The sequence below is a fragment of the Caretta caretta genome, chromosome 5 (assembly GCF_965140235.1).
Source record: "Caretta caretta isolate rCarCar2 chromosome 5, rCarCar1.hap1, whole genome shotgun sequence".
Lineage (NCBI taxonomy): Eukaryota > Metazoa > Chordata > Testudines > Cheloniidae > Caretta > Caretta caretta.
Window position 1 is genome coordinate 64,030,963 of NC_134210.1, and position 13,403 is coordinate 64,044,365.

The window sequence follows — 13,403 nt, forward strand, 5'->3', positions numbered from 1 at the left end:
CAGAAGCTAAGAATGATGATTACCTGTTCTGTTCATCCCCTCGGGGGCACCTGGCATTGGCCATGGTGGAAAGACAGGATACTGGGCTAGATGGACCTTTGGTCTGACCCAGTATGGCCACTCTTATGTTTGTATGATTATGGGCAGAAAGATAAGCATCCTACCCCCTGTGTGAGCTGAATTTCAGTAAAACAAGTTTAAGGTGGGGTTCATATAATACAGCATTTTTGGTGGGTTGTTTTAAATTTTGAAATGAACAGTTGATTGTGCTCTGTTAAATTTCTGTAGCAGTGCTTCACTCTAATTTGTAAGGGGGGAATTAAACCCAAGAGAAGGAACTTTAAGTATCAGTACATTGTAGCATAAATAAAAGTGATGAGTCAGAAGTTGTATGTTTTCTCCACCCACCCTTCTATTCTTCTGTTACCATTAAATCATATATTGATTTATTCTTGTTTCTTTTTCTGCCATTTCATATTTACCTCCACATTGTTTTCTTCCTCTTACTCTGTCCTATGTTACATTACCTCTTCTAAAGATCCCTTTCATTTGTTCCATCTTCCTTCATATTCCACTGTCTCACATCAGAGGGCCACCCATCCCATTAAGAGAAACTAAGAACCCAAAGGTATACATGGAAAGGAAGGGATATTGGAGCGTGTCCACCCACCCCAGAAGTTCTTAGTGTTCTTCACTGACACATTAAGCTACTGTAGGAAGAAGGAACTGTTAACAACAACTGTGTGGGAAGTGGACAGCCAAGCATCTGCTGTCACTAATTGTTGGACAACAGCTTAGTAACTGTACACTTTAAGTGCCTCTTCCAGTTGGCTAAAGTATGGGCTCACAGAAATTGCAATTCTTTGGAGAGGTATTATACAAACTTTTTTTAGAAAGTGTGAGCCAAGCAAATGAACATTTTTGATACATAAAAACAATTATTCTGAAAAATTAAATTGCATCATCACTGATAAAGATATTCATTATTTATTTATTTTTAAAGAAAAACCTAAAGATGCATGCACTGCACTTTATTAAACAGAGCTCAAAACAAAAAAGTGACCAAGAGCACAGGAGACATAAGCAATGCACAAAGTAGTTTCAGGGGCACTGTGGGACTATGCAGGGAGGACAAATAGGAATGGGTCAGCTGCAAAGCCACTGTTTTCAGTCCTGATCCAAGTTAGAGGAGTGGCAAGTCTTGCTCCAAGCAAATAACTGCAACAGAGCTGACACTGCTTGTACAGACACTGGATGAGTCTTCTCCATGAAAAATAGCATGTTCTTAAACTCATGTTAATTAATACACAGTAACTCACCAGGTAAAAATCTTAGATGAGCACAGTGTATGTTGCCAGATTGAGATAAATCTTAAAGGGGAGTTAACGGGGTTGGCACCCACCTCTCACGAGGGCCCCCTCTGGTTAGGTGTGTCTGTGTTTTCAGTAAGTAGTCCCGGCCCTGGTATGGGGCTGTATCCCCAGGGCTCAGTCTCTACAGCCAGCCAGGAGCTCCCTTAATGCTCCCCTGGTCCCTGCTAACAAACAGTCTTAGGTTTAGTCCTAGCAGCCAGACAGGAGCCTCTCACTCCCCTAGTCCCTGCCCCTACTTAGCTGTCTGTGATCCTGCTGCTTTTTCCAGCCAAGCACGCAGTCGTTTCTTCTCTGGCTTCAAGTAGATACTAACTACTACTCTGTTCTGCAGCTCCTTTTTATATAGGGCCCTCCTGGCCTGATGGGCCATGCTAGCAACCCCTCTGATTGGTTGCTTCCTCACAACCACACTAGGCTGCTTGGAGGACCTCTCCACTGCTCCTTTCCTGGGATAGGTGTGGCAGAATCCTGAGGCCTCCAGCAGGGGGCCTTTAGGCCTAGCTCACCCCATCACAGGGAAGTTAGTGATACTTTTTGAGGGAGTCTCTCCCTCCCATCCCCACCCCCATGCAGCAGATATGTCATCAAGTGGGGCCTGGTGCACAAGTTCACAATGTATAGTTAAAAAGTTACATTTCATGTTCAATGTTGGAAAAGAACCTTTCACAACATTACACATGTATAACTTATAGTCTCAGAATCAGCACGAGAAGCAACAGTGTGGAAAACAAAACATTTCCCAGAGTGGTTTAAATTTCTTGCAAAAAAGGGGTACAAAGAAAAGCATGACAATCCAGTGAAAAGTTGGCAGATTTAACTTATTCTTTCTGTATCAATACATTTTTCAACAAACTATAATGAAAAATAAATCGTACTCACAGTTTACAATCCATTTTTTTTCTTTTTTTTAAATTGACATTTCAATGAGATTCAACTCCTTGTCACAGGGTGAGCTCGCCCTTTGAGAGTCCTGGGCTCTGCCTCACTCGTGACTTAGTTTACCACTCAGTGCAATGGTCACCTGAAGGAGTATGAGACAAGAAGCCAGGTCTGCTGGGGGCAGCCTGAATTCAGATAGGAGTGAGAATCAAAAGAAGCAGCAATTGGCTGAAGAACGTAGGATCTGGGAAAAACAGGTTTTGACTTTCATGCACATTGAACTATTATTTTAATAAACTAGAACCCCAAGAAGGAGAATGTACTTGAATGACAAGGACCGTGCTATTATTAGAGACCCCAGGAGGGTAAACAGAGGGAGTGGAGACACCGATAGCCAGATTAAGTAAGCCGCTACTACATTCTTGTTAAACTGAAATCTGTAGTGTGAGTATGATGGAGCCACCACTTTGACATAATTTCATAGACAAAGTTTTGTAGACATATGCAGCTTAAAAATTGAAAACTCATCTAGAAATTTTTTCATAAGAGAGTTTTTAAATTAGCTTATCTGTGTGAAAGTACATAATGTAAGATTTAGCATCCTGGCACAAAGGGAACAAGGCAGTAGTGTCCACTTCCATACTTCCAATGTTTTTTAAAAAATTAAAGTGTAAATTTAACTTTGATTTTCCTAACTTAAAAAAAGCAGTATCCTTAAGCCATATTCCTCTGAAGTTACCAATAAGAATGTTCAACCTTAAACTTTTTCCAGAATAAATATGACAGCGTGAATAATTTCTGTACTGAGCATCTGTTGCTTTGCTCCTATGCAGAAACACTAACTCTGCTGATCCTCCCAATTCTGTTACCCCTCTTAACCACATATTTAAAAAATTCCACAGCATTTCCATGTAAACCAATGAAATCCCCATGTGGCTCTCTTCTTGTGCTTCCCACCTCCCCTCACTCCAACCCACTAAACTCTTCTATCTCCATGTGGCTCCTTGCCATCCATTTGCCACTCTGATCAGATTCACTGGCCTTCCGTATACAGAGACGAGCATCGGCTCCCAAGACGGCCACAAGAAGTCCATGGCCCACAATTTACACCCGTTACATCAGAGGTGGGAAAACTATGGCCTGTGGGACCGTCCTGCCCGGGCCCTGGGCTCCCGGCCAGGGAGGCTAGCCCCCAGCTCCTCCCCTGCTGTCCCTCCTGCCTCGCAGCCTCAGCGCGCTACGCCACCGGCACTCTGGCCCGCCACTCCTGCCGGGCAGGGCGGCAGCGTGGCTGTGAGCTCCTGCTGCTCTCAGGGGCATGGTAAGGGGGTGGGGAGGAGTTGGATAAGGGACAGGGAGTCCCAGGGGACAGGGGGCGGTTGGATGAGGCGGAGGTTCAGGAGGAGCTGTCAGAGGAAGCGGGGGGTTGGATAGGGGGTGGCAGTTAGGAGCGGGGGTGTGGATAGGGGTCAGGGCAGTCAGGGAACTGGGAGCAGGAGGGTTGGATAGGAGGTGTGGTCCTGGGGGGTGGTTAGGGGCAGGGGACTAGGAGCGGTGGGGGGGAGGGGTTGGCTAGGTCGGGGGTTCTGAGGGGACAGTCGGGGCGGATAGGCTGTTTGGGGAGGCACAGCCTTCCCTACCTAGCCCTCCATAAGATTTCGCAACCCTGATGCCCTCAGGCCAAAAAGTTTGCCCACCCCTGCGTTAGATAATGCCTACACAGGATTAGACTACCTGTATCAGAGCAAATGCAGCTGAATACATTGTGCAATAGCTAAACGAAACTCCTAAACTAGCCAGTGATGCCAGTCCTTACTGAATCCAACACAATTAAATACAATTGGAAGGGCCAGTTCTAGTTGTTTGAGATAAGCATTACCACGCATTACTAATACCTCAGAAGTGAAAAACTCACTTTGTTTTAAACTTTTGTATCTCAAATACCCAATCTGAGTTTTTCCAACCTAAAAAAAAATAAAAAGAACTCTGGCATCAGATGACATATGGGTAATTTCTCATTGATTTAGTTTTATTGTAGTGAAATGTAAAAACAAAAACAAAACAACTTGTGATAGTACACTTGAAACTTAGAGGCTCTTTGAACAGAGGTACTAATTCTCACCAACACACTTTAAACGCTAATGTTATATAAGCAACAGAGAAAGAGTCTCTCCCCTATGTGGAGGACTGTGGTGAAGCTCAGCAGGGTCCATGAAGCCCATAGGTTGCCGTTAGATTTATAGCATCTTCTTCCAGAGGTCTTTTAAAAATGTTAAATCTTTTGATGAAAAGGTGTCACAAACTGCTTTTACTTTCTGATTTGTGTTCGAATTCTACAGAAGGTCTTGTCCATAGTAACAGGTGTTTTGTTCCCCCCATTCCCCCCAAAACCATGTTTCCCGTTTGGGTCAGGGAAACGGATTGGCTTTAAAGTAGAATTTAAACAGGGCATCTCACTTAGCAGAATTAGTTCTCTGGCTAGGAAGTGTATGTAATGTTCACATAGAGAGGGTTCGGGGACAACACTATCCAGGGTCACTTCTTGACTACTAGCAGGGAGAATGACATTTCCCTCCTCCCCATGCACTCTTCAATGCTTCACTGCCCTGTTCTACCTGAAGCACATAGTAAGAGCAGAAAAATGGAAACCAGATCACAGCAACCCTCTGTTCAACCCATTAGTGTTGATACTATCCTTATGCAATTCAGGAGTAGGTAATGCAGTAGTGACCTTCCCCAGTGGGGCTGAGCTAACTTGCTCACTAAGCTTTTCTTGACACTAACTAGCAGGCAATTGTAGCTGAGCCCCCATAAACAGCTACTACTCCCCAAAGGAAAACTTTTTCAAGAACACCTGATTCAAACAATGTTTCTTTCCTCCTTCATAGCAAAGGCCATTTGCACAAAGACAGTATTATTGTTACTGAATTTATCTACTCATGCTTCCTTCCTACTCAGAGGAACAACAATTTGTGAGGCTACTGTTAACTGCTCTGGACACATTCCATAATCCTGTGATATTGTCTTTACATACTGGAATAAGCAGAAATAAAAAGAAGTCTCCATAACAATTATGTAACAGAACATTGGGATGACAAAAAGCAGGGTTAGATGATAGGATGTTTAGTCTTATCCAACCTACTCTTTCCACCATTGCCAGCACCAGAATTATAAGCACGAAGGCTGCTACCATAGACAAGGTTCATATGCAATATGCTTGGACTATGAACATAAAAGTTACATGTTTTTTTTCAGAAGTGGTAAAATAAAGTTTTCTAACTAGCAGCTGCTATGGGTGAACAGGGATAGAAAAGCCAGATGATAAATTTAATCAGCCTCTGGATGTGGTGGAGACTGGACACAAAAGTAAGGGAGATCTGCACTCTTCATAAGCAAGATCCCTGCTTCCTTCCTTCATCCCAACTGAGGGGAATGGAAGACAGCTAGAATTCCATTACCAGGCTGCTGCTGGAACAATCTTTGAGGGCTTCACCTATGCAACAACTTCTTGCTAGTGTGTGAAATTTGAAGTCCACAACCAACGTTTCCCCCAGCCCCTTTCTCTGCTGGGAAGAAGCTGAATTCTCTCTCTGCTCCTCCCACTCCAGAGCCTTCTAATTATTGTGATAGACAGCAAAAGAGGTTATCTGATGATCTACCGTTACCCAGCCTCCTGGCTGCTACTTTACAAGCTCCATTTTAAGTCCAGTTGTCCTCAGTTACTGCTCAACTTTCTCAGCCAGCAAAAGCACTCTAGATCAAAAGTGAAACTCATCTGGAGAGGGCTCATTTTTATGTTTAATTATGATCCATGGACCAGGATATACATTGAGGTCTACATATTCCCTGCAACACACAGCAATATCACAAAGTTTGTACAGGGCTCAAGTGAAGAATATGGGAACAAAATTAATATTTTGTTCAGTGCCTTATTTGTTGTATCATCACCAAGAAGATAAAAGACCCTTTTAGATTCATCACTATTTCTGTTCTTTGTTTCTCTTACTTCCCCACCTCTTTTTAGCCCTGGTCTACATGGGGGGGAGGAGGGAAATCGATCTAAGTTATGCGACTTCAGCTACGTGAATAATGTACCTAGACATACTTAGATCGACTTACCATGGTGTCTTCACCATGGTGAGTCGACTGCTGCCGCTCCCCCGTCGACTCCGCCTGCGCCTCTCACCGCAGTGGAGTACAGGAGTCGACGAGAGCATGCTCGAGGGTTGATTTATCGAGTCTAGACTAGACACGATAAATTGATCCCCACTGGATCTATCGCTGCCCGCCAATCTGGCAGGTAGCGTAGACATACCTTCGTGGTTTCTCTCCCCATTCCCTGTCTTTGAGTGCCTCCTCTGTCCTTTTCTCTGCATTTCCTTCCCTGCAGCAACTCCCAATTACCTACCCAGTGTGCTTCAGTCCTATTCCCACCACGATTCCATCCACTAAAATGATCTGTGATTAAATAGTTAATGTTGACAGTGAAGTGTCATCACGGGGCTTTAATGCTGATCTTCTAGTCAGATTAAAAGGGAACATGGGAGTTCATATCTCTGGGTTACGGGCTGAATGCAGATATCACTGCATTGGTTACATTTGGAAGCTTATCTCTGCAACAAGGAGGATTAGATGCCCTTTTAAAAAAGCTTAGATTCTGGAGATTCTGAAAAGAATTAAAATATAACAAAACTACATGGATGGACTACACATTTAAGAACCCTGTGTTAGATTTTACCTAGACAGTACCGGTGGAATTTACTTTAAATTCAGATTACCTTCACAACTAGGGCTCAAAACTTTTTAAAAATGAAAATGTATACTGTATCTATCATTCACAAAGGAAAGCTTCCTGCTTGCAACTTGCAAGTAGGCAGGTGGATTGTTTAAGCTCTATTCATGCATTATTAGGCTATAAGGTTAATAAATAATACATTTAAACAAGCTGTGTTTAAATGCAGAGTGAAATTTGACTCCACATTTAATAATCAAGCTAATTAAGTATATTAGAATCTCTGCCTGGTATGCACTTTTAATCAGGTTATTGGAAATACTTGTAACAGCTTATTTAATAGTAATATTTTAAATTTATGTTACCTTTTTTAAACAAGAAAACACACATACATTGCTATTCTATATACATTATGTAGCAGGTGCAGTGTTTCAGTTTGATATGAGGCATCTCTCTTCCTACATTATCTTTAATTAGGGTGCCTTGTGTTTCTTTTTAAGTAGGCAATGCAATCCCATACATTTGCAAAAACATTTGAGATGTTCCAGACAAGTTAACCACAGTTTTTGAATTTTGATTTACAACATTTTGAAATTCAGGAGGCCAAGCTTTGACATTTTTTTTTCTCCTGAAAAAGTGAAAATAAGCATAGCTCTGAACTTGTGCAACATTATGGTATTAAACTGCAGCTGAAATTCCACAACCTTGCTGCTTCCAATAAAAGCAAGATAATTGTCTACTCATCAAGTAAGCCTTCAGAAACATTAGAGTGAATCATTATCAAGCACTAAAACAAAAATTTGGAACTTGTAATTTTAAAATGCATATACATTATTACTCCTAGGTATAACTGAAGTTCTCATTACACAGAGGCATGATGACATTTACTGTGTAAATACATTTTTGTATGTCTTGTCCCCTCCCATGTACAGCATGCATTATATTACTTTAAATTAAATAGAAATCTTTGAACTTCCTATAATCATACGAAGCTGTTGACACCATACCAAGAACATTTGTAGGATAACAAATTTTAATTTCTGTCCACAGTGCTTAAACACATTAACCACATTAAATTGATTAGCTAAATAGTTAATATTTACACACTGAAGCTTGAATGAGAACTAGTTAACATCCCATTGAAAAAGAGAGGTAGTTCATACCTCCTTTACAACTGTTTCAGTCTAAAGATGGTAAAAATAAAAAAAATGGAACAATTTGGCTGAATTTCTCTGCAACCCATCTAAAAGATTTTTTGCTTGAAGTTGCATTTTCTACTATAGAAATCAGAAATCCAGAGAGACCCTAAATTTACAAAATTCATAAAAATTATACACACAGTTTTCATCTTTCCTACTCCAATTTATGAAAACCAAAAAATAGCTTTTGAGGTTCCATGAGGACTGTTTTGCTTGGTTTGAAAACAAGTTCTGTATTACACTAAATAAATTTCCCTATAGCAAGAGGAATGTCTTCTAAACCAGTGGTTCTCAAAGACAGTCCGCCACTTGTTCAGGGAAAGCCCCCTAGCGGGCCGGGCCAGTTTATTTACCTGCCGCGTCCGCAGGTTCAGCCGATCGTGGCTCCCACTGGCTGCGGTTCACCGTTCCAGGCCAATGGGGGCTGCGGAAAGGGCAACCAGCATATCCTTTGGCCCGCGCCGCTTCCTGCGGCCCCCATTGGCCTGGAGCAGCGAACTGTAGCCAGTGGGAGCCGCGATCGGCCGAACCTGTGGACATGGCAGGTAAACAAACCAGCCCGACCCGCCGGGGGCTTTCCCTGAACAAGCGGCAGATCGGCTTTGAGAACCACTGTTTTAAACAACTAAAAGCAATGTACGTTCTCACGCACCAAAACAAAGTTTGAGACTAGTAACTTCTAGATTACAGATTGTTAAATAACTCAAAATGCCAATGAATCAATGGCCATACTTGAGAAGACAATTTTGCTACCTGGTTATGTACTGGTTATGTCACACTGGTGAAGTTTTTGTAGCTCAGCAACTAAGGAAAACTACAGATTACGTAACAAAATCAAAGACCTACCTCCTCTTGTAGGTTAGGTTGGGCTTTTATACTGTACCCATCACCATGGTATCTGAGTGCATATGTTGCATTTCCAATATCCAAGGTTTAATTTGATATTCTGAATACATTTTTCCATCTTCATATTTATTAGCCAAGACAAAAATTGGTTTATAAACAGTAAAGGCTCTTCTCTTGGATCAACTATATTACCTAAATACTAATTTAACACACTAAAATAACTTCCTTTACTAAGGTCTACAGTTGTTATGAAACAATGCTGACAGTTAATAAATAATGCCAAGCAAGCGGGTTTTTTTCGAAATGCATATAGCGCAGGCTAAATACCAATAAACTGTATACTTATAATACAACATGCATTAAGATACCAAGCTGACGCATTATATAAGGATCGGAAGAGGACAGAATGAGACCTAAAAACTATGTTCTGCATCTATGACAAAGAGGTTCAGCTGTCCAAAATAAAGTTATAAATTCAAGCTGTCTTCAGACAAGACCATATAGCAGAGACTTGAAATGATTAATGCTTACCTTGATTCTCCACTACTGTTTCTTATGCTTTCCTCATCACTGTGCCCATTCATTGTAAATATTCAGAAGTTTAAAATATAAGTCCACTCAGTTTTTGAGATGGATATTAAAAGTTCCCTTTATAGTCTTCCTTGTACTCCACGTGTTTTACAGCTGACTTGTTTGTTCAACTGTTCACCGAAGGTATTCAAGATCCTTTCCCAAATTACCTAAAACAGAGTTAGACATATAAAAGTGTTAAGAATATGACTTGAAATACTGTATGGTTCCATATAACCTCTAAAGATGCTAAAGATAACTGACCTAACAAACTAACACTTAAAAGGATCAAATATGAAATCTACTTAATTAAAAAAGTAGTTTCTGGCACTACCCACTGCAATTGCTGACAGTTTTGTAATCACACTTTCCTGTTTAAAGAACGTTTCTCTTTCCCATTGCTCTGTGAAAGGCCCACACAAAGAACAGAGTATGACTGGTTATACAAAGGAACTGTTAAACTGAAAGTCCTGTGACAAACACAAACTGAAAATAAACAAAAGTATTTTTCTAATTTATAGTAAGTGAGAAGGTACTACCAGTCAACATTTTGGGGCAGGCACTATCATTTATTGTACGTATCAACGGCTGAACAATGTGATCCAGACCTACTTGGCTTTTAAGCACTACTGCATTATAAACTTTAAACAAGTACTGGGTAAAAAGACAAGTATTTTATTTCAACTGATGGAACAATACTCAGATCACTAAAGAAATACTATAAACATACTGTAAAAGCGTTTCCAGGTTCAAGCATAACATTTTCTCTATCAACCAGCCTAACTGCCACACGTTTAAAAAGTTATGCTTGTCAAGAGTTATCCAATAACAAATCTAATTCAAGATCCCACAGCTAGAATGGTCAATATTTCACATACCACGATAATCAGAGCTGTGTGTACTGAAGTATCCAAAGCGTCCGGGGTCACTGTAAGTGTCCTACAGCAGGAGTACAAGGATAAACCTCCTAACAAATCAGCGAATGAAGAGTGCCCCGAAGGCACTGAATGGATGTGAATGAGATGAGGGTTTCATACACAGCTCGCCCGTCCGCCCCTCCACCTCCTCGTTTGGCCACAGTGATCCGACTGAGCCTGTCCTGCTCGGGTTTCCTCGGGCTACTGTTACAGGCATCATAGTCTCTCATCCAGACCAGTACACAAAGGACATGGCGGAGGGTATGAGCGACCAAGGAGCCCGATAATCCTGCCCCAGCCACAAGCCCAACCCGACTGGGAATCAGAGACAAACAGGCCGCTCACAAGGGGCAAAGCGCGTCCGTGGGGCGGCCCGTCGCCGCAGCACTTCCAGGCGCTGTTGCGGTGGGAGCGCCCCTGTCGATTACAGACCTTGGGGTCTTGTGGTTCAACAAAGCTGCCCGCTAGGCGGCCTGGCTAGCACCCGCTGCGGCCCGGGCTCCTCGGCCCCGCCATCCCGAAGCCACTCACCGGCATCCCCCATCCCAGTTATTCGGCCTTCAGCAGCTTCCAAATTTACCCGCCCGGCCCGGTGGCCGCAGTTTCCTCTCCCTACCATACACCTCCCCTGTTGTGCTGTGGGACCCTCCGGCCAAAGAGCTTCCCTGGCTGTAATCCTCCAAACGCAGCGGCCTCTTACTTTCCCAACCACCCGCCCTCCAGGGGCGCCCAGGTCACAACCGCCCCGGCCTCCGCCCCCTCCAGGCAATGGTCGGTCTCCCTCCTCTTCCGCGGACGTTTCCCCGCTCCCGGCGCGGCCTGCACTGGCGCCGCTCTTGGCCACGGCTCCCCGGCCGACTCAGCCCCCGCACTGCACGCTCCTCACATCGCCAAGGCAGCCCGAGGGCCGCGCTCCCACCTCCCAGCCGGCTCCCTCACCAGGAGCCAGCGAGCCCAGCCCCCCGTCCCCTCCGTCGCTCACAGCGAGCCCAGCTCCCTCGCGCTCATCACCCCCGCCCAGCCTGGAAGCGGTAAACAGGCCCCACTCCCGGCTTCTTCCCACTCAGCCCCCGGCCAGGCCGCCGAGCCCCCGGCAGCCGCAGTGAGTCCAGCTCCAAACCGGCGAGAAACTAACGAGCCCAGCCCAGCCCGAGCCCGGGCAGGCCGCTTCCTACCTGCGCGTGTCTCGGCCGGGCCTCCCCAGGGCCGCGCTGTCGGGACACAGCGTTATCCCACTGGATAGGAAAGTGCTGCCTGCAGCCCGGGCTCGGGGGCTACTCCGGCCGCCGCCGCGGGGCCTGGGCCGCTTCTCCCCCGCCGGCCGCACTGGGCCCCTCGCTGACCTACGCGGCGGACTGGCCCGTGGCGCTTCGCACAATGAAGCCCGAACCGGGAGGGGGAGAGAACCAGGGTGCGCGCTGCGCCGCTGCCGCCACCGTCTAGGTCCTCCCGGCCGCCGCCATCACGCTACAGCCGCTCAGTACAGTCAAGTCTCCCCCTCCCTCGGCCCGACGGAAACCCCGGGCGTGATGTCAGCCCGGCGCCCTGGGACAGTGTGAGCAGAGGGAGGAGCTAGGCGAGGAGGGCAGGACTCAGCAGCCGGGAGAGCGAGCCGCGGGAGGAAGTTGGCGGCCTGACGGGGACCAGGGACTCTGCAGGGTGGCAAGGCGGCTGAGGGCCCGGAAGAAGGGCACAGGGCAGGGTGAAGTAAGGGGGGCATTCACTGTTGGGCCTGCTACCTCCAGAGCACCAGCCGACCAGGGAAACACCGAGTGCTGCTGCCAGGAAAGGGAACCTTAAGGCTTGGCCTGTTGCAATGTATCAGGTTTAAGTCATTGTAATCTGCTCTGACTGTGAACCTCACTTATTTTAAAAATCATCGCTCAATTTTGCTTTTTACCAAGAACCTTAAAAACAAGCTTAAAATTGTTCATATCCGTTTGTCTTCTTCCAGGTTTGCAAGTAACCTCACTAGAACAGGCGGGTGATTAGTTCCCACACCATTTCTGGGTTTATATGTGGGCTCTACCAAATTCAGGGCAGTGAAAAACGTGTCACAGACCATGCAATCTGGTTTTCTGTGTGCTTTTATCCTATGCAGACTTCATGAGGGAGACCAGCATTTCTCAAATTGGGGGTCCTGACCCAAAAGGGCGTTGCAGGGGGATCAGAAGGTTATGGGGGACGGACGGACGCATTATTGCCACCCTTACTTCTGCACTGCCTTTAGAGCTGGGTGGCCAGAGAGTGGTGGCTGTTGGCCAGGCGCCCAAATCTGAAGGCAATGCCCCTCCAGCAGCAGCGCAGAAGTAAGGGTGGCAATACCATACCATGCTGGGCTCAGAGTCAGAAAGCTGGGCTCCCAGCCAGCAGCCACAGCTCTCCAGCTGCCCAGCTTTCAAGGCAGTGCTGCTGCTAACAGCAGCACAGAAGTAAGGGTAGCAGTACCGCAACTCCCCCCTAGATTAGCCTTGTGACCTCCCCACAACTGCTTTATGGGTCAGGACCCCTACAATTACATGAAATTTCAGATTTAAATAGCTGAAATCATGAAATTTACCGTTTTTAAATCCTATGACTGTGAAATTGACCAAAATGGACTGTGAATTTGGTAGGGTCCTATTTATATGCATTAGAATAGAGGACAGTGCCATGCTCCTCTAAGGGCATGGAAGCCTACATACATGACTTCCTATATAACACAGGCCAGAGAAATCCCCCAAAATAATTCCTAGAGCAAATCTTTAAAAAAAAATCCAATTTTAATTTAACAATTATCAGTGGGGGAAACCCACCACAATCCTTGGTAAACTATTCCAATTGTGAATTACTATCACAGTTAATGCCTTATTTCCAGTCTGAATTTGTCTAGCTTCACTTCCCTTTC

The 13,403-nt window shown here is 44.9% G+C and overlaps 1 protein-coding gene across 2 annotated transcripts in view; it reads right to left on the reverse strand.

Moving 5' to 3' along the window:
• Window positions 1-12,078, reverse strand: part of CHD1 (chromodomain helicase DNA binding protein 1) — an 83,723-nt gene extending 71,645 nt beyond the window's left edge. The window contains exons 1-3 of one of the 2 annotated variants that reach the window (XM_048849670.2): window positions 11,692-12,078; window positions 10,478-10,538; window positions 9,561-9,769 (exon numbers count right to left, since the gene is read on the reverse strand). In XM_048849670.2, the coding sequence (XP_048705627.1) occupies window positions 9,561-9,613 (53 nt within the window). In that variant the 5' untranslated portion in view covers window positions 9,614-9,769; window positions 10,478-10,538; window positions 11,692-12,078. The remainder of the gene's footprint in view (window positions 1-9,560; window positions 9,770-10,477; window positions 10,539-11,691) is intronic. The other variant, XM_048849671.2, reaches the window with a different exon arrangement.
• Between the last annotated feature and the right edge of the window lie 1,325 nt (window positions 12,079-13,403).